At 46.0% G+C, this 19567-nt stretch overlaps 1 protein-coding gene across 1 annotated transcript in view; it reads left to right on the top strand.

Moving 5' to 3' along the window:
• LOC118992087 (cytosolic carboxypeptidase 4-like) overlaps positions 1–19567 on the top strand; it is a 133894-nt gene that overhangs the window by 41993 nt on the left and 72334 nt on the right. The window contains exons 4-5 of the mRNA XM_037053831.1: positions 1826–1957; positions 5614–5707. Coding sequence (XP_036909726.1) covers positions 1826–1957; positions 5614–5707 — 226 coding nt within the window. The remainder of the gene's footprint in view (positions 1–1825; positions 1958–5613; positions 5708–19567) is intronic.

Here is a 19567-nt window from a genome sequence, read left to right as displayed (position 1 = left end):
AGTACAGGGAGGAAGGTCCTAGACACCTGGGGGTGATGGCAGGAACCCCACAGTGGCCAAGACAGATAGGGGGCCCTCTCTCACCAAGCTTATGTTCAACTGGGGGAGGGTAGAAAGTAAACAAGAATTAACCAGCTGACGGCTGTAAGGGAGAAGGGTGATGTGACCCTACGAGATATGGCTGGGGAATGGTCACATTGGAGCACAAACTTGAGGGATGAGAAGTCAGCAAAGCAAAGAGTGGGCCAAGTGAACTCTTGGAAAACACCGTGAAGACTCGCTGCATACCCTCATCGTAAATAACATAAGCTAGGAGGTCAGATCTGGGGTTCATATCTGGCCCTGACACTTAGTCGCTGTGTGACCTTGGACAGTTACTTAAACTTTCTGAGCCATGGGGTCCTCATCTACAAACTGAAGGCATCTCTGCTTAGTTCTAGGGTTGCTGTTAAGGCTGAGAGAGGCTTTGTGTGTCGCGTGTTGAGCGTGTGGGTGAAGAGGCCTGGCAAATGAGTCACGTGGGTTTCCCAGGGAAAGGGAGGAGAGATGCAGCAGGGCCGTGCTTTGTGGGCGATAGACCTTGATGTCACTATTCTCAAAATCACATCGACACAGCTTCTGTCACCAAGAAAGTGTAGCCTTTGGCATTGACGATCAAGTTGCCGGGGCCTGACCAACAGGGCCCAAGGAGGCAGGAGGTTGTGTGCTCATGAGGGGGCCAGATAGGTCTCTCTCTCTGGTGTGGGTGGTGGGTCCGATGAGTCTGGTCTGGATTTCTCCGCTGTTGTCCTGTGGTCCACAACTAGACGTCGGGAAACCAGCCTTAGGCTGTCTCCTCAGTTTCACACGTTTTCACCTGTGATGAATCTGACAGTGATTGTATTCTCGAAAAAAAAACAGGTATGATAACTTGTGCCTTGTAGTTTGGAAAGGACATCAGCAAATGTGAGGGCCAGGCACATATTGTAGAATAAGAGGGACTTTCCCCTTATTTCTATTCTTATTCACTAATTACTAAAATAATGGTGCCTGGCTTGCAGCACTAAACATCAGGTTATGTGGATCAATAATTTACAGAAGTTTGGGGTATGTTATTTTCTTAGAATTCTGTTCTCACTCTTGATTGTAAAATTCTCTATCATGTAGAAAGAGGACCTCATCTACCTATTACTTAGACATAACCACTGTTAACATTTTGTCATATTTTCTTTATTTTTATTTGAAATACTTTAGGGAAAATTATAAATAGCATTTTGCTCCTAAATATTTTGCAAGTGCATTTCTTTGAAAAAAGACATTTCCCTATGTATTCATAACACCATGATTTCAAATCTAACAAAATTAGCAATGAATGAATAATTCCGACTCATTTCCGTTTCTCCAAATGTTCCCAACAATGTCTTTTACAGAAGTGTTCGAAGAAGAATCCAATCTTGGTCCACGCATTGTATTTAAATGTCATGTAATTTAAGTATCCTTAACTCCAGAAGTGTCTTAAAGGAAGGAGTTTATACCCTACTAAACTCATTCATGTCTGAGGACAGCCAGAAACATCCTTCATAAAAGGGTTATGAGTCAGTCAACCCACAAAACTCATGTAAATATTAATTGAATAACAGACCGTGTGTGTATTCTGAACTAGCTTTTCTGAGCCACTTGGTTCCAGTAGGGACATACTTAGTAGCATTTTGCTAGATCTGAGAAGGCTCATCAGCTATGATTATCTTCTTCCTGCCACCATCTTTGTGTTTCTGTCCCCTAGACATCATACAACCTTCAGAATTAGTGTGTGGCACAACTAAGATGGACTGATTTGTGTTCACAGATAAAAAGTTTGGGCAGAAGGCACTGGAGTTGGAAGCACTGGATGTGACATTGATTCTGACCAGGAAAAACCTCTCCCACAGCCAGAACCTCCTCCACTGTCTCTGGGCTCTGCGTGTGTTTGCCTCTAGTGGTAAGTGACTCAACCTGTGGGGAGGGGCAGGGAGGGGGTAGGTTCCGAACCTGGACTAGGACACTTGGAAGCCACTTGGGGGTGTGGTTGAAAGGAGGGTGTGGGCAGAGAACATAGGTGGTCCCCAAAAGATTAACCATGAGGAACCTCATGTTCTGGTGGCGAGAAATTTTTCTCTTTATCTTCTCTACAGCTAGGTAGAGCTCTCGGGCCTGTAGGTGTCAGTATGCTTTCCCTGTGAACCACGCCTGATAAGCACCCTAGGCCTCTCCGTTAGTACTACAAAGCGGAAAAGACCCATGGCAGGGGAGGGCAGGCTTTATTCAATCCTTCTCATATTCGAGGCACAGTGCCATGCTGCGCACCTGTCAAGAATGACCCTCCCATCACACGTCTCCCCACCACGTCCCTGAAGTTATTCGGGGATCACAATATCCTTTACCAAATTTCATCTCCTGATGCGTCTCAACATAGTCCTTAAGGTAACTAGATACATCACCGCCCATGAAACATCCTTATGTGCCGTCCGCTGATTTGGATTATTTCTGATCGTCATAACAGTCCTATATTTAGCCTCACCATTCTACGGCCAAGAAAAACAATGAAGCTGAGAAGAGTGAAGCGGTTGCTTGAGTTCGTACAGATGAGTCACGGCGGCTGAGTTTCTGACCCCGAACTTACGTTTACTCTACTCCCCCTGTGGAGACAGTTCTTTTTAGTAGATGAGATACTCTACCTCCTGTCTCACATATAAGGAGCACAGACTTTTAGTTCACCTTTCTAAGCCCCTTTCCTGCAGAAGGAAAGGGACAGTTATTCAGACGTAATGCTCCCTAGAGGAAGGATCATGGGCTTAGATCCAGGAAGACCTCGGTCTGACTCTGATTTCATCGCCTGAGGGTGATACGACGTGGGCACTTAGCGAGTTCAGCCTGAACGCGCTCTTCCTCAGGGAAGTAGAGTAGTAATAAGAGCTCACAGACTCGGTAGGTGGGATGAGTGAGATAATGTTCACAGGTGCGCTTGCCACACAGTAGATGCTCAGGAAGTATTAGTTTCCCTTTCCTGCCCTATTCTTTTCTTAGGCCTTTGAAATAATAGGAAGAACACACACATGGGGAGTGTAGTGGGTGCCTCTTTTCCCTGACTATGCTCAGAAGTACTAAAATAGTAGGTACCTGTTACATCTGTTAATTCTATTAATAAGCATGGAGAACCCATGATGAGAAAATATTTCTAGGGACTAATGAGATAGATTCTTTTTTTCCAGAGTAATATAGCTGTTTTTTTCAATATAATTTATTGATTATGCAATTAAAATTGTCCCATTTTCCCCTTTTTACTCTCCTCCACCCTGTACACCCCTCCCACCCACATCCCCCCCTCTTTAGTTCATGTCCATGTGTCATACTTATAAGTTCTTTGGCTTCTACATTTCCCACACTATTCTTGCCCTCCCCCTGTCTATTTTCTACCTACCGTCTATGCTACTTATTCTCTGTACCTTTTCCCCCTTCTCTCCCCCTCACACTCCCCTGTTGGTAACCCTCCGTGTGATCTCCATTTCTGTGGCTCTGTTCCTATTCTAGCTGTTTGCTTAGTTTGTTTTTGTTTTTGTTTTAGGTGTGGTTGTTAATAATTGTGAGTTTGCTGTCATTTTACTGTACATGCTTTTTATCTTCTTCTTCTTAGATAAGTCTTTTTAACATTTCATATAATTAATGAGATAGATCCTTGACTCCATGTTTGCCGACAGAACTTCCACTTTGAAGCATGTGTGTCACTTACCTATGAGTTTCACTCGTATGTGCAGAAAGGCAGACTGTTTGGGACGGGCTGAATGGATCTGTACAGACCCATCTCTAATGAAGGAAAATGGAAGCGAGGAGCTGTGGGTTAGACCAAAGGACATCTCTCGCTAACGAGTAGCCAGAAGGGGGCCTCCCCAACTTGAAGTTTGCCAACATGATTTCAAGCGCCTCACCTTGTTTTCCTAAGGGATAATTAGGCTGAATGACTTAGCTTCCTTATTATACGTGCCGGTTGTAGAGATCTGGAAGAACCCCTTCAGCAGGAGCTCTGACAAATGCTGCGATTTGCCTGTGGGTGTGAGGAGGTGGCCACTCGTCTCAGATTCGAAGACTGCATGTACTGTACCAAAGAACTGTTTCATCAAATATTTAAAAAATTATACTACCAGTCTTTATACATTGACTTTAGTGATGAGAGGCGAGCGGAGTTCATAAAGCCTATGGATGGCTGTCTCTTTGGTGAATTGTTAGCCACTGTTGAATGTTCCAGCAAGCTTTCTAAACAGCTCCTATCTACGGAAGGAACTGGCTGGAAGCAGAACGAGTCTGTGACAGCCAATGAAGCCTTTGGCAGTTCTCAGGCGGCCAATGGGGATATTTATAGAGCTGTCGGAGGTCTAACCTTGGGCAGGGGTCCAGCGTGGAGGAGCTCAGTGAAGATTTCTTATTGTTATCCTCCCCCAATTCCAAGTGTGACGTCTTCTGTGTCAGAAGTTCTGCTCTGAACACTCTTCTCCTCCTTCACTCTGCTTAATACTAGCATGTTGCTGAATTCTTTGCCAAGAGGTTGCTCTAGCACGTTTTCCCGATTTGGAAATGGTAGCCATGAGAATAGAAGACAGACAGGCAGGACGAAGATGTTCAGTCCCTGAGTTCTGATCCAGGCAGTGGCCGCCTCCATCAGCCTCAGGAGTGACGTGTGCACGGAGGATGTGCCAGGAACACAGGTTCCTTAGAGCTGAGACGTCAGCCTCAGTCTCTCTCTGAGGTGATTTTCATTAGAGCCTTCGAATTTCCACATATCCTCCTTTCCCGAGGCTTGGAGCAAGCCAGTATAAGCTTCCCTTGTTCTCTCTGGCTCTCCATGACCCCTTGTTCCTACTTGTAGTCCTTGGAACAAGGCTGGCTCTGTTTTACCAGACCAGTGCAGTGGAGGAAAGAGAAAACGGTCGTACCTTAGGAGGTAACCTTCTTTCTTTCTCCCACTGAAACTTTTGCTTCCTGCCCAACCAATTCAATTTTGTATTCTGTAGATTCCTTTTAAAAAAAAAATTTTTTTTTGGCATGACCAGAGCCCTCCTAAAGTAAGCTGTGTGGCATGGAGGACTGGGAATATTTTAGGGAGACTAGGGAATCATTGGGGGTGAAAGTGGCATCCGAAGAGTTTGTGTCCAAGTCACTGGGATGACATTTGAGTATGCCTACCTGTGTGTATGCATGCATGTATCTTATAGGAAGTTGGGGGGTGGTGAAACAGCTTGAACTGAAGTCATTGCAAAAAACCCAAAGGTCTGCTTACAGAAAAATCTTCTGTTCAGCAATTGCCTTGACTACGCTGATTCAGAATACAGTGGGGAAGTGTGAGGGACCATCAGAGAATGAGAAATATAGTGTGATGGCTTGGACTCCCTTCGGGGAGAAGAGAGTGTGAGAAGATAATGTGGGCTGTGTAGGTGATCTTTACTTCCAGCCAGGGATGAAAAGGCCAAAGAGTTTCTCTGCTTTTAAGCCGCCTTTGTTCAGGAAGGTGGTGCCCCTCCCCCGTCTCTTAGGTTCACTCCGTCATGCTGAGAATAATGCCTGGGTCAGATAGCTCAGTAACCACTGTGCTTTTGTCCTCCCCAGTCACCACGGGAGCCATGCTGGGAATTAACGGGGCAATGGAGCTGCTTTTCAAGGTCATCGCCCCTTACACCAGGAAGCGTACCCGGATAATCAGGTACAGAGCACTTCAGTGAGCACTTTTGCCCTTGGTGGGTGACAGCCGCAGAGATAGTGATGGTGGGGTGGCCTCGTGTATGTGCTTGTGGCGCTTCCAGCGCTCTTGGGCGATGACTCCTCCGCCTCATAGATGTCGGACAGCGACTGTGTTTCATTGATCGCAAGTTGCACTCCGCCACCCACGTGTCATTTCTTCTAATCCTCGCAAGAACCCTGAGTGGGCATATTGTTATCCTCATTTTCACGTGAGGAAATGAAAATGTGGGAAGAGCCTCATCCACAGTCACAACGTTACGAAAGGCAGAGCTGGGGTTTTTATCCGGATCTTTCTGACTTCAAAGCCTAGGATTTCTGCCTGAAGACTTTGGTTCTTTACTCACAGCAGCTGTGCCATACTGAGTGTAGTCCTTAAAAGACAGTCCAGAAATGACAGGGAAAGGTGACATTCCTCAGGGGCCAGCCAGTTCAATTTCTGGGCCTTCGAGTCGCCCATCACGGCTGTGGGCTGGTTTTCAGATGTGTTTTACGATTGGAAAATGAAACTCTACCATCCTCTCTGGCGTGCTAGAGCAGAGTGAATCACCGACTTAAAAAGGGAGATGGTTAGACGTGAAGGTGTTAGAGATATTTGGAGCCATTAAGAGCCATCATTTCTGGGAGTGACTCAGCAAGGACCTTGAAAGAATATTAGAAACGATTCAGCCAATTTTCAAGATATATGGGGTTGCTCGACAAAGTAGCATTTCCATGCCCAGCTATGATGTTCTCCGAAACCCAGCATCAATCTTAGGCTCCTGTTCCACCCGAATATTTTTCTCTTGGGGTCACCACAGTGATGCCATTATCATCCATTCTCACCTGCCGCTCTCTACACCAGCATTTCCTAGAGTGAAATGCATTATATCTCGGCAAAAAAAAAAAAAAAAAAAAACCCTCATCAAATGTATTGAGAAGTACTGGGTAAGACAAAGTTTGGCCGATTTCTTTACTGTGAGCCTCCTCAAAGCCCTTGTCAAGCCAACACACACTCAGAGTATCTGCGGTGGGTCTGTAGTGTGCCCTGTTCAAAAACTGGTTTGGCCAGGAAACTGTTTCTGTTTGGTGGCCACCTTTTCTTGGGAGTCAGCGTTCTATGTACCTCACTTTAGAAACCTCCCATCAAAGGGCACATGTCTTGCAAAATGGGATTCCACTAAATTCTACCAATTCATCCTCGTCTAGTTGGTACAACACTTCAGGGTCACAAACTCAGTAACAACCGCAAAAAATAACGTGTGACTATCCTCTAGTTGTACGTCATTTCCATCTTAAACATCGTCTGTGTCCCTGGGGAGAGGTCTTAGTTGGCTCTGGATGCGTCTGGTTTTTGTCGTTGTGTGTGGGTCTTTACCGCTAACCTCTGCAGTCTTCACCTGTCCCCTGGCCACCAGTCCATGAACCTTTAACCCTAAGCCCACGGCCCCTTCTGACCTGCTGCTCTTTCCGTTCATCTGTTTGGCAGCTCAGGAGTAGGTGTTTGCTTCCCCTACATTATGTGAAAAATCTGCAGGGTGTCTGCTGGGCCCCATCCCTGTGCACGTCGTGTTGGGTCCCCTCTTCTCTGCCCGCTTGGGCGCTGTGTTGTTCTCCAGGAAGCCCTTCCTGGCTAAGCTTGGCACCAGGCCCCTTCCTTCTAAGATCCCTCTCACCTTTTATTGTCATCCACATAAGAGACGGCCAAGCCTATAGAACACTTTTATGGGTTTATTTGGGCCAAACTGATAACAGTTGCCAGGAAGCAGAAGCTCAATGGATTGAGAACGTGCCCCAGAGAATGGCAATTTGCAACTTATTTTCTATAGGAGAATGAAAGGAGACAGAAGGAGGGTTACATGAAATCCACTGGTGTTAGGTTAGCGGGCGGGAGAGAGCAGAGGAAATCTCTGGGATTGGATAGAAAGTTAAACAGAGACACATACTTCTTTTACGTTGGTAGGTGCAGAGTGGCGAACAGTGATGTCTACAGCACATAGAGGAGGCATGGGGGGAACAAGGTAACCAGGAGGAGCTCTGTGGTCTCGTATTCTGGTGGGAGACTGGGCTCCGAGGGGTCTGGAAAAGGGGAGTCCTCTGACATTTCAAAGGTGTGTTTCTGTAGAGGCAAAAAGACAATGGACAGGCTCACTTAAGGTGAAGATTGACCTCTGCCCAGGAAGCTACAGGCTGAGGACCTGACTGCCCGCTCTGCCTCTCATTTGTTAGGGGTTTTCATGTTCAGACCATCCTGCGTGCTTGCTTTTGGTCTCCGAGTTTGTCGGGCTGCCACACGGGCCTCCCCTGGAGTTGTTGGGCAGCACGTGGCCCCTTTTCATCCCCCATGTCTCCTCCATTCAGGCAGCAGGCAGGGGAGTCCGTGACAAAGCACACAAGTCCCCTTCTCCGAGAGTCAAGCTTGTCACTTTATTGCTCTTCCTCTCTGGCAGGGGGAGGGGAATTCACCCACGCCTGTGACCCAGGTGCCTTGGGAAGGTGGGAAGGTGACACCAGGGATGTTTCCACTGACAAAGGGCACCTTCAGGAACCTGAGGCCTATTTTCTTTTCTGTAAAATTTGGGCAACATGATCCCCCCCTTTTTAAAAAATGTTCATAAAAGCTTTATTTCTAATATTAAAAAACTGGAAACAGTCAGTGTTCATCAACAAATGAGTGGATAAACAAACCGTGGTGTATCTATAAAGTAAAAACTGATCAGCAATGAAAAGGATAAGCCATTGACACGAGCAACAGTGTAGATGGATCCCTAAAACGCTGCTCTGGGTGGAAGGAAGCGAGGCACACGAGCATGCGTATTTTACGCTTCCATTCGGGTGACGTTCTAGATCAGGCGGAGTTAGTTTACAGAGGCAGAGAACAGACCAGGGGTTGCCAGTTCCCGGGGCGGGGGTAGCTCGCCTCTCCTGAGCCAGATGACAAACTAAAACCCCCTGTGGAAGACAGGTGTGTCACCACCTGTGACAACGGAGCCGTCATTGCTCTGGCATTGCTGTGTGCCCTGCCCGGTGCGAAACTCTGAGCGTGCTTTGTCTCCTTTGATTCTCCACTCTGCGGGGCAGGTGCTATTACTGCCCCCAGTTTTACAGGGGGAAAAAATTGAAGGTGACAGAAGTGTTAAGTAACATGCTAGGATTTAAGCAAAAGCGCTGGAATTTAAACCCTGTCTGATACAGGAGCCTTAGCCCTTAAACTACCACCTGAGTGTCTTACACAATCTATTTCCAGCATTTTATTTCTAAACCACCATATGTAAGACAATCATAAGCTGTTGAAGTTTGTTTAAATTTCTGTTGCCGTCTAAATGGCTCATATTTCTGGAGCAATTTGCTTAATGATACAAGAGCCTTTCTGCTCAATCAAATCAGTTATTCCTCTCGAAGGCTAAATAAATGTGTTGTCCCTCTGCTTTTGAATTCCCTCCCAGAGCTGCCTTGTTTTCGACCTTACCCTCAACCCCCAACAGCAAGATAGGAACAAAGGGGTTAAAATCAGAAGACCTGTACTGTAGCCGTCTTTCTAGCTCACCCTCAAAGTAGGAATAGCAAGTCCTAACTCCTAGGTCGGTTGCGGGTGTTAAGAAACAAGTTGTAAAATGTTGTGACCTTTGATGTGCATATTATCATTAATTGTTCTTAGCACAAATACTACTGGAGCCTTGGCTGACTGCGTCAGATGCGGCAGCAGAGCTGGGGGAGAATGTAAGATGGGACATTTAGGTCAGCGTCTGTGCATAAGTCTGCTCACCTTCTCCCCCGAACCCCATCCCTGAGGAATAACTAAGATGCACCCAGGGGCTTCTCCTGAGCTCCCCCTGGGTGCTGGAACCAGTGGGTTTGAAGGGTCTCGGGGAAGGGGGTGTGGTCCCATGTCAGGAGCCACGGGTAGCCCTCCAGAGTACTGCCCTCAGAGGGCAGCAGGCTGCAGGCGTTTTCCCAGGACATGTGTGTAGGAAGCCATGCCCAGTGTGTGTCACTGTTTCTGCCCTGCCCTGGAGATTAGGCCTGCCCCAGTTCCCCAGCACAGGCCTAAAATTAGTCCTGCAGCTGTCCCCCGACGGAGCCCTGTCTCCAGATAGTACTCAGGGCAAGATTTACAGCAGAGGCGCACACCGCAAGCCTTCCAGAGGGAAGGGGCATGCAGAGCAGTGTCACTGACCCTCCGTGGCCTTGTGCCAGCCCTCACTCCCAGTGAGGCACTGGCCCAGGCCTTGCTCACACCCCGAATTCCCACCGTGCTGGCAGTTGCACTGGCATGCGTTGGGGTTGGCTTGCGCCTGCTTCCTCATGACCATCCCCTTTGAGCGATTTTGGTCAGACTACCGTGTTTCCTTTAGAGCGCTCACGGGCGCGTCCCCATCTCTGTCCGCCCTCATCGTTCGTTCCTCCTCTTATCTTCCTTTCCAGCTCATTCTGCCCCCGGGCTTCCTCAGTTCTTGCCTCATTGGCTTCTCCTCCTGAGGAACGGCTCTGCCGCCTGCCTGACTGGTAGACGCTCTCCCTGCTCCTCAGGCCCCACTGGTGGTGCCTGCTCTGCCCGCCAGACAGGAGTCTTCCGTCCTGCCCGCTCCCCCCACACTGTGTCCCCCTTTTCCTTTAACTGCATCATATTCAACTCGGCGCTGTGTTGGTCTGAGTGTCACCTCTCCCTCCAAATTCTCAATTTTTTGAAGGTTGAAATCAAGTTGTATTTATCTTTCTGTTCTCCATAGGGCCTACCCAAGGGCCTGTAGGGTTGGCTTTTAATTCAATTCAAAAGAAATTCTTCAATTAAAAAAAAAAAGTCTGTGCATAAGCTAATGATGGAGAAAAGTTGCCCTGACTGATGTGGCTCCATTGGTTGGACATTGTCCCACAAAGTGAAAGGTCACCAGTTTGGGTTTAATTCCTGGTCAGGGCACATGCCCGGGTTGTGGGTTTGGTCCCGAGCTGGGGCGCATACAAGAGGCCACCGATGGATATTTCTCTCTCACACTGATGTTCCCTCTATTTCTCCCTCTCTTCCTTTTTCTCTAAAAATAAATAAAATTGAAAAAAAAGAAAGAAAAGAAAAGCTAGCATTTGCTGAGTGGGTGCCATAGTAGGCCCTTCATTTTGATCTTGTTCTTCCTCAGTCCTATGCTGATCGCAGTCGTGGGGCCCCACGACGTCCGAACATGTCTGGGAAACGATGTCACGGGCTTGCCAAGAACGCTTTCTTGCGTGAGGGTCTCAGGGCCTCCGGGAACTCATTCCCAGAGTGTGAGTCTCACTCACTACAGGGAAGGAACAATGTGGACTCTTCCACCTCTGTTTACTGTTGTTTGGGGAACTGACAAGATTGGCCGAAGGGAAAGATCTGGGTTCGGGGGCTGCCAGGGGCAGTGTTCCCATTAACACTTGGTTTGCTGTTGGAGACAGGCTTCCAGTATTTGGTTTGGTGACCAGTTCAGCTGGGGCTCTAGGAGTTTAGGGAGTGGGGAGCTTTTTATAGAACGAGGGAAAGAGAAGTGATACTGGGCCAAGGTGAGCTGGCTCTTGGTAGCTGGTTGCACTGTAGGCAAGTTTGTTTATCGCCACTACAACTGCCTTTGTTCCCCTCACTAAGTGAGGAAATTTATTGAGACAAAGATGGGTAGCTTGACAGTGACTAGCTCATCCCGTGACCTTAGAAAAGCTGTGTTTGTTTTGTGCCTCAGCACCTCCTGTTGGAGCAGTGCCCTTGTTCTCTCATTTCTAAGAGGGGCCTGAGGATTTTGGTAATAGTACCAGCCAGGTCCACTGTCTGTCTACCTGCCTGTTTCCACCTCCCTGCAGATCCTGTTGGATCCTCACACTATAATTCTTTTTTTAAAAGATTTTATTTATTTATCCTAGAGGGGAAGGGAAGGAGAGAGAGAGAGAGAAATATCAATGTATGGTTGCTTCTTATCCATCCCCTGCCGGGAACCGGGAACTGGCCTGCAACCCAGGCATGTGCCCTGACTGGGAATCGAACCGCAATCATGTGGTTTGCAGGCCCACGCTCAAGCCACTGAGCTACACCAGCCAGAGCTCTCACACTATAATTCTTCACCCAATCTTTGGAAGCGGGGTTCCTGCTGTTATCATTAGTGTACCACCCAGGACTTAAAACCCTGCTGCCTGCCCTTCAGAAACATCAGACTCAGTCAGCAGTGGGTTGTTATTCCTGGCAGGGGCTGGCCCTTGAACACCATCGTATTCCCTGACATTGCACTACTCACTGGGAGAACGCAGGTCTGCCTGCCACCTGAGACAGCACCTTTGTGCCTCACCTTGGTCCTCTTTCCTGAGGCCACCAGAGGTCGGGAACTATATCGTTCAGGACCTTGCTGAGGAAGTATCTTCAGGGTTCTCACCTCATAATGTCCTCTCGGGTTTTCAGCAGGATCCTCATGCTGTGATTTCTACTGTTTCGGGTCAGGGGCTTCTGGGGATCTGGATTACTACGGGGCCGTGGAGCTGGAGGCGGTGTGTTCCCTGGGTTTAAACACCTTGGCAGCGGGTGGAGATGGATCTGTAGGGTCTAAGGAAGCTTTATAAGCAAATTCTTCAGCTTTGTCTCCTGTTGTCTGTCCCAACAGCTCCTTGAGCTTCAAATAGTGTTCGGTGACCTCCTCCTTTCAAAGCCCTGATCTCAGGCAGCTCTGCCTTCTGAGCTTTGCCTAAGTGCGGGATCACTGGGCCTGGCTTCATTGGCAACTCTTTACTGTGGTTTCATCTTCGGTTTACAAGCTATAAACAATGTCCTGCGCCTTCTTTTCCTCCCTCCAAATCACCGTGTTTTCCCAAAGCCAGGCCTTTTGGGCTTTCTCGAACATTGCTCCATTCTCCTCCCTCTGACTCTAGTAGCTGACAGATGAGTGGAGACTCAAGCAAAACTAATGGGTTCCCCGAGATCGGGAGCAATTGGATGACTCAGCTGCTTTGTCACCGAGACAAAGAAGCAAATTTTCCCCTTTCTCAGAATAGCTTCTGAATCCCTCCCTGGGCATTCATTTTCCCCTCCTCTCCCTCATTAATGGCGTTGTGACTTTGCTGCTCTCTGTTCAGTATAATTAGACTCTGTGAGCTCTGGGGCACGGGCTCACACCGGGGATTCAGAGGCTGTGTGCTCCAGATCACTTGGTCTCAAATACCTTGGAACAGGAACAGAAAAATTCCAGTCCAGCTGCCCAAGCGCTGACATTGTGAGTGTACAACACAGGCTCCACTTACTGACAGTGATTAGTGTGTTTGCCACCTGACTCCGAGCTTGTAGCCGATGGTGGAATGAATAGTTTCCTACATGTATTAAACCTTGGCAACAAGGTTTGTTGGTTTAAATCCCTTTCATCTTCCTGGGAAGCCAGTGATCTCTCCCTGCTTAGAGCCAGGCATAGAAATTTGAGTCACAGGATCTAAAAGTGGAAGTTCCTTAGGGGTCTGCTGGTCGGCCTTCTTCATCTTACGATGAGGTCAGTGAAACCCAGTGAGGTCAGCCCAAGCCTTCCGTCCTAATTTCAAGACATTTGTTTCTCTACGTTGCTCTACCAGATGATGCAAAATGAATACGCCCTGAGCTAGGATGTTTAACACTTACTTGACAGTGTTCCCTGGGCCACCTGGGTGCCAGGCGTGGGAGCTTGAAGACGGAGGAGGTGCACCCAGTCCTAGTGCTGCCGACAGCTTACGGCGGCAGTAACAGTGCAGAGTGGTGGGGGGGCCCATTCGGACCCGGTGTTGGGCTTGTGAAGTGGGCAGGTGTCCTGTTGTGGGAGTGTCCTCATGAAGGCCTCTGTCCAGGGAGGCCCTCAAAGCTGAGCAGGAAGGGCTCCTGCTCTGGGCCCAGGGCCTCAGGAGCCCCCCACTGAGGAGCAATTTGCTTGAAATGCATGAAGTTCTCTTCTGTTGGCTGAGATGCGCGGAGGCTGGCCCTGCCTTCTAGATGGGGCTTCTGGCTTTTGTTTCTCCCACTTTGGGGTGCGGTCGGACCTCCTGCCACCTGATCGAGGTGGGCCAGATGCCTCAGGAGAGAGAGCAATTCTGCATCTCACGTGGATGTCTTGAGACCCCACAGCCAGGGCCTGGTTCCAGGAACATGGCTGGGCAGTCAGGTCGCTGCCGCTGTCTGGTGAGCACGTTCCTCCTGAGCACAATGTGGGACGGGGCAGACAGGGTGTGGCTGCCATGCTGATTTTTGGTGAGTTGTTTGTGTAGACAGAGCCTCCAGAAACACCCAAACAAAACCTCCTGGGCCCTTCGGATCCTGAGGTGTCCCTGCGTGTACTGCTACCTGCCTAGTGACGGTTCTTTTTTGTTTATTTATTTTTATTTTTGTCCCCCCTGGAGGACTTGCTCATTGATTCTAGAGAGAGGGGAAAGGACGGAGAGGGAGAGGGGGAGAAACATCGATGTGGGTGAGACACATCAGTCAGTCGCCTCTCAGAAGCTCCCTGCCTGGGACCAAACCCCCAACTTAGGTGTGTGCTCTGACCGCAAATGGAACCTGCAACATTTTAGTTTACGGGGTGACATTCCAACTAACTGAGCCACATGAGCCAGGGTGTGGGGAGGTTTCTTTCCAAATACTCCATTTCCATCTTTATCTGCTGACGCCTGTATTGCCCATACTCCTCTATGGATCTGCCCCCAGTTTTACTCTGGAGTCTGCAGGCAGGCTCTCTGGATTTTCACTTGCCATAGAAGTGAATCTGCTGGCACAGCCCCACCTCAGCACGGAGCTTTGCAAAGAAGTGTACATCTTCCTGTAAGTCATACCCTATTTCCTGCCCGCAAATACGTGGGACAGGAGATTTGAAGAACTGGGTAGAGGTACGGAAAGGCCCTTATCAGTAGACTCCGTTGTGACCTTCGCCCTTTGCTTTCAGGAAGGTGATGTTTCTCCTAGGCCATTACCAAGTTCTTTGGGGGTTGATTCCACACTCAGACGTCATGGACCATAAAGCCTGTGGGGAGGGAAATGCTCTGCTTCTCCAGCGGGGCTGTGAGTGGGTGCGGTGTCTGGGTATGTGCCTACTTAGCAGAGACAAGCCAGCTCCCCTAGCTGGGAAGGAAGGGGTCAAAAGGCAGCCACTGTGTAGATGTGTAGCCACTAAAGGCTCACGGCTCTGGGGAGTTCAGACAGACACGGCGGGATGGAAACAGGTGGGAGGCTTTCTGTCTAAGTCCAATTACAGGGCTAGTCTAATATTAACCTCCTGTGATCATTAGTCACGTTCATCAGAGCCAATGGGAAAAATGGCTCGAGACCATAGATTGCCTTTTAAAAGAAGACAATTCTTATAGATTCGGTTTGAATTTCTTTTAGGTGGTACATAGTCGGTATTCAATAAATGCCAGTTTAATGAATGAACAGTCGTTTTGGCTTGTCTGAGTTACACGCTTTTAAGCATTTATTCATTTAGGAGGTATTTGGGGGCACTCCGTAGCAGCAGAGGTGTGTGGGCTTAGCAGAGAGGTGAGATGGAAGTACAGCCTTTTTGCCCTCGTGGAGTTCACAGATGTGTGCATACACCAGTGTGTAAACCAGTAAGGAAAATGCCGTAATGGCAGGATGTTGAAAGAAGGAGGATCTTCATCCACCTGGGGACTGGCAGGCAGAGATTGAGGGAGAAGGCAGCTTTTGGTTTGAAACAAGGCAGGAGTTTATGCATTAAGGTTGTAAAAAGATCACTTTCCAGGCAGAGAGAGAAGCAAATGTAAAAAGCGAAAAGTACAAAGGATAGTGGGTTGTCTATGTGGCAAAGGAGGAAGGCCAGGGCACTCACACAAATTGGTCGGGAACACTGTAATATCTCGCAGGCAGTAAAAGAATGGGAATTATGGTTTGCAACTAGGGACTAGAAAAACTGATAAACTCATAAAAATATCCAATTTGCCAGTAATCAGAGAAACACAAGTTAGATCAGGAGATCAGTCTCACAACTCAGAGGAGCAAAGGTTTTGGAGAATGATACTGTCTGGCGCGGGGGAGGATTCAGTGTGGCGAGCTCTCACAGATGCTGCTCAGAACGTAGGTCAGTCGGGCCTTCGGGAAAACAGCATGGTGGGGGGTGTCAGGGTTTGGTCTTAAAGTCCTCCTTCCTGAACCCAATTTTGCCACTTTTGAAACCTGTCTGAAAGGATCATTCAGAAAGGTGGATGGAGATTTATGCACAAAAATATCACAATCATAGTTTTATTTATAATAGGAAATATTATAACCAGAAAAAGTTTGATAACAGGGAATGCATAGTAAAAGTATTATGGTTATACATTATGATATTATGTAGCAACACACAAAAATAGATTAGGGATGATGTTTGCCAGGGGTACTAACTTATGATAAAATATTGAATAGAAAAAGTAAGATTCAAAAGGTCAAAATGCAGTGTGATTTTAACTATTTAAAAATATACCCACGACTTCTGCTTCAGGCCAAGATGAAAGAACTGGGGATAGATTTATCTTCCTACCTGAAAAAAAGTAGAGCTACAGATAAAAATATATAAGAAATATTTTTAAAGATGCCATCAGGCAATGAAGGACGGTGACCCCTGAGAAGTGAGCCTTTGATTTTCAGGGCTACTGTCCTAGGAGAGCACCCAGGTTGAAGTGCAAAGAGGGGCACCCCGGGGGTACAGCATCATAGTTGGCTTGGGTTGAGGGTTGGAGGTGAAGGGATAGAGCGGAGAGTCTGGAGAAACCGAGGTGCTTAGACTTGATGAGACAGGGTGCTGTGGTGAGGAAGACAGCCACACAATGAGAGAAAGCTGGAGTTCTTCAGAGGTTCCCCTTCGAGTATTGATTTAGCTGAATATCAATCAGTGCACACTTGTAGAGAAACTACCAGAAGCCAGGGAAAGACCACCTTCAAGGAATGGAAAGAACCATGCCTGGTGCTCGTATGAGGCTGGAAATAATGTGTGGTTCTGCAAGGCAGGCTGGGAATCTTCATGGATTGTGGGGCAGAGACACAGAAAAATACACAGAAGAATCTTGCTTCAGTAGTGGGGGATAGTTAGCTTTAAACTGAATATTGCTCTGGTCCTGCCTATCACATATTAAACACAAGACCTGGCCAGAAAAAATGGTTTCCAAGAAGCTTACCTGCATCTTAGAATAGAGTTTTCAAACATTTATAGGAATACAAAAATATTTAGCACTCAATAAAGTAAAAGTCACAATATCTAGAATCCAGTAAAAATTTATGAGGCATGCAAAGAAACAGGAAAATGCTACCCATAGTGAGGAGATAAATCATTACATCAGAAACAACCCGGAACTGGAACAGATGTTTGAATTATCAGGCAAGAACATTAAAAAGTTATCCTAACTATATTTCATATGTTCAGAATTTAAGTAAAGAAAGAGAAGATACTAAAAAGACCCAAATTGGACTTCTGGAGATGAAAGCCACAGTGTGTAAGATGTTAGTAGAATGGATTGCACTAAAGCAAATTAGATGTGGCAGAAGAAAAGATAAGTAAACTCAGAGACAATAGGAACAGAAAATTTCCAAAACGAAGCACAGAGGAAAAAGTAATCATGGCAAAGTAAAGAAGGGGAAGGAGACCCAGTGAACCATCAGACAAGTTCAAACAGCCTGCTGTACATATATGTAATTAGAGTCCCTGGTGAGAGAAGACAGGTGGGGACAGAAAACTTAGAAGTAACGGCTTCAGTAAACCACAGAGACATGAGGAAAATTCCTCTAAGACAAATCATAATCAAATTGCTCAAAGCCAGTGATAAGGAAAAAATCTTAAAAGCAGCCAGGAAAAGGAAAAAAGACACAGAAACAAAGATAACAACACAACAGATTTCTCTTTGGAAACAATGCAAATGAAAAAGCAGTGGGGTATCATCTGAAAAGTATGAAATTCTATATGTTATGCACCTAAAAACAGCTTCGAAGGAAAGTAAACACTGGTTATAACTGAGGTGAGCAGGAGGTATATCCATAATTGTAGATGAAGATTTTAATAACCCTCTTTCAATAATTGATAGTAGAGAGAAACAGCAGGATATACATTATTTTCAAGTGCACATGAAATATTCACCAAGATAGACAATATTATAGGCCATAAAACCAGTTAAAATAAATTTATAAGCATTAAGATGATATAAAGTATGTTCTCTGACCACAGTGAAATTAAACTAGAAATCAATAAGAGAAAGGTCTCTTGAAGAGCCCCCACATTTTGGAAATTAAATAACATACATCCAAAGAACCTATGGGTTAAAGAAGAAATCAGAAAAGAAAATAGAAAATATTTTGAGCCAAATATAAATGAAATGCAATATTAAAATTTCTGGGATGCCAACTACTCAGGGGAAATTTATAAACTATGTGTTATAAACTGTATGTTAGACTAGAAGAAAGGTAGAAAGACATCTAATAATGATATCAAATTTCATCTTTAAAAAAGACCCCCAAGTAAGTGGAAAAAAGGTAATAAGAAAGATCAGGAGAGATAAGTGAAACAGCTAAAGAAAAGCAGTAGAGAAAAATTAGTCTAGTCAAAAGCTTATTGTTTAAGAAGATCAGTAAAATTGATAAACTTTCCACACTGATCAAGAAGAAAGAAGGCAAAAATTACCATGATCAGATGAGAGACAAAATTGCTACAAGCTCCACAGATGTGAGAAGCATACGATGAGAAAATTACAGTCAACTTTGTGCCAATAAACTTGACAACTTTGATGCGGTGGGAAAAATCCCTTGACAGACATGAACTACCAAAGCTCATTTGGGAGGAAATTGGTAACCGAAGGAAGCCTGTGTTTATTAAATGAATTGAGTGCATCCCCGCAAAAATCCGGATTCGAATGGCTTCACTTGTGATGGTACCAAACATTGAAAGAATAAATATTAGCAATTCCACACAAACTCTTCCAGAAAACTGAGGAAGAGGAAATACTTCCTCTTTTTCTATGAGGCCAGCATTACCCAGATGAAAGACTTTACCAGGAAAGAAAGCTACTAGCTAACATTTCTTAGGAATCGAGATGCAAATATCTTTAACCCAGTTTTAGAAAATTCATATCAATTAATCAAGGCCAATTGGGATTTATCCCAGGAATGCAAGATTAGTTTCACATGCAGAAATTATTGCACATCATTTGTCACACAAAACCCAAAAAAGGTATGATTATCTCAATAGACAAAGAAAAAGCATTTGACAAAATTCAACATCATTTCTTGATAAAAAGTCAGCAAGTGAGAGAGACTTCCTCAGTAAGCCATACCCATGCAAACCATCAGGCAACATCATACTTAATGATGAAAGCCGGAATGTCTTCCCCAGGATCGGACGCGGGACTAGAGTGCCCACCCTCACCATTCCTGACCAAGATTGTGCTGGAGATTCTAATCGGGGCAAGGAGGCAAGATGGCAAGAAGAGAGAGACATTCAGTGCATAAAAAAGAAGTAAAACTTTTTATTCGCAGATGATATGATTGTCTGTGTAGAAGTTCTGATGGAATCTACACACACACGTAAGCTACAAGAACTATGAATTGAATTTACCAAAGTTCCAGGGTGCAAAATCAATATACAAAAATGAATGTTATTTCTGTGTAGTGCAAGAAACCACTCAAAAATACATTTTTCAAAATATAATTTATAATAACAAAAGATATGAAATGGGGCAAATCTGATAAAATATGCAAAAGATCTGCATACTACAAACTACAAAATATTGCTGAAACAAATTGATGAAGACTTGAATAAGTAGAGAAATAGAGTTCATGGCTCAGAAGACTTGATATGGTTAAGGTATCAATTTTGCTTCAATTGATTTATAGATTAAATGCATTCCCAGTCAAAGGTGTGAGGATTTA

The sequence above is a fragment of the Sturnira hondurensis genome, unplaced genomic scaffold (genome assembly GCF_014824575.4).
Source record: "Sturnira hondurensis isolate 20B ecotype Veracruz unplaced genomic scaffold, ASM1482457v3 Scaffold0007865, whole genome shotgun sequence".
Lineage (NCBI taxonomy): Eukaryota > Metazoa > Chordata > Mammalia > Chiroptera > Phyllostomidae > Sturnira > Sturnira hondurensis.
The sequence above is the reverse complement of the archived record's forward strand: the minus strand, read 5'-3'. Positions and strand labels throughout refer to the sequence as shown.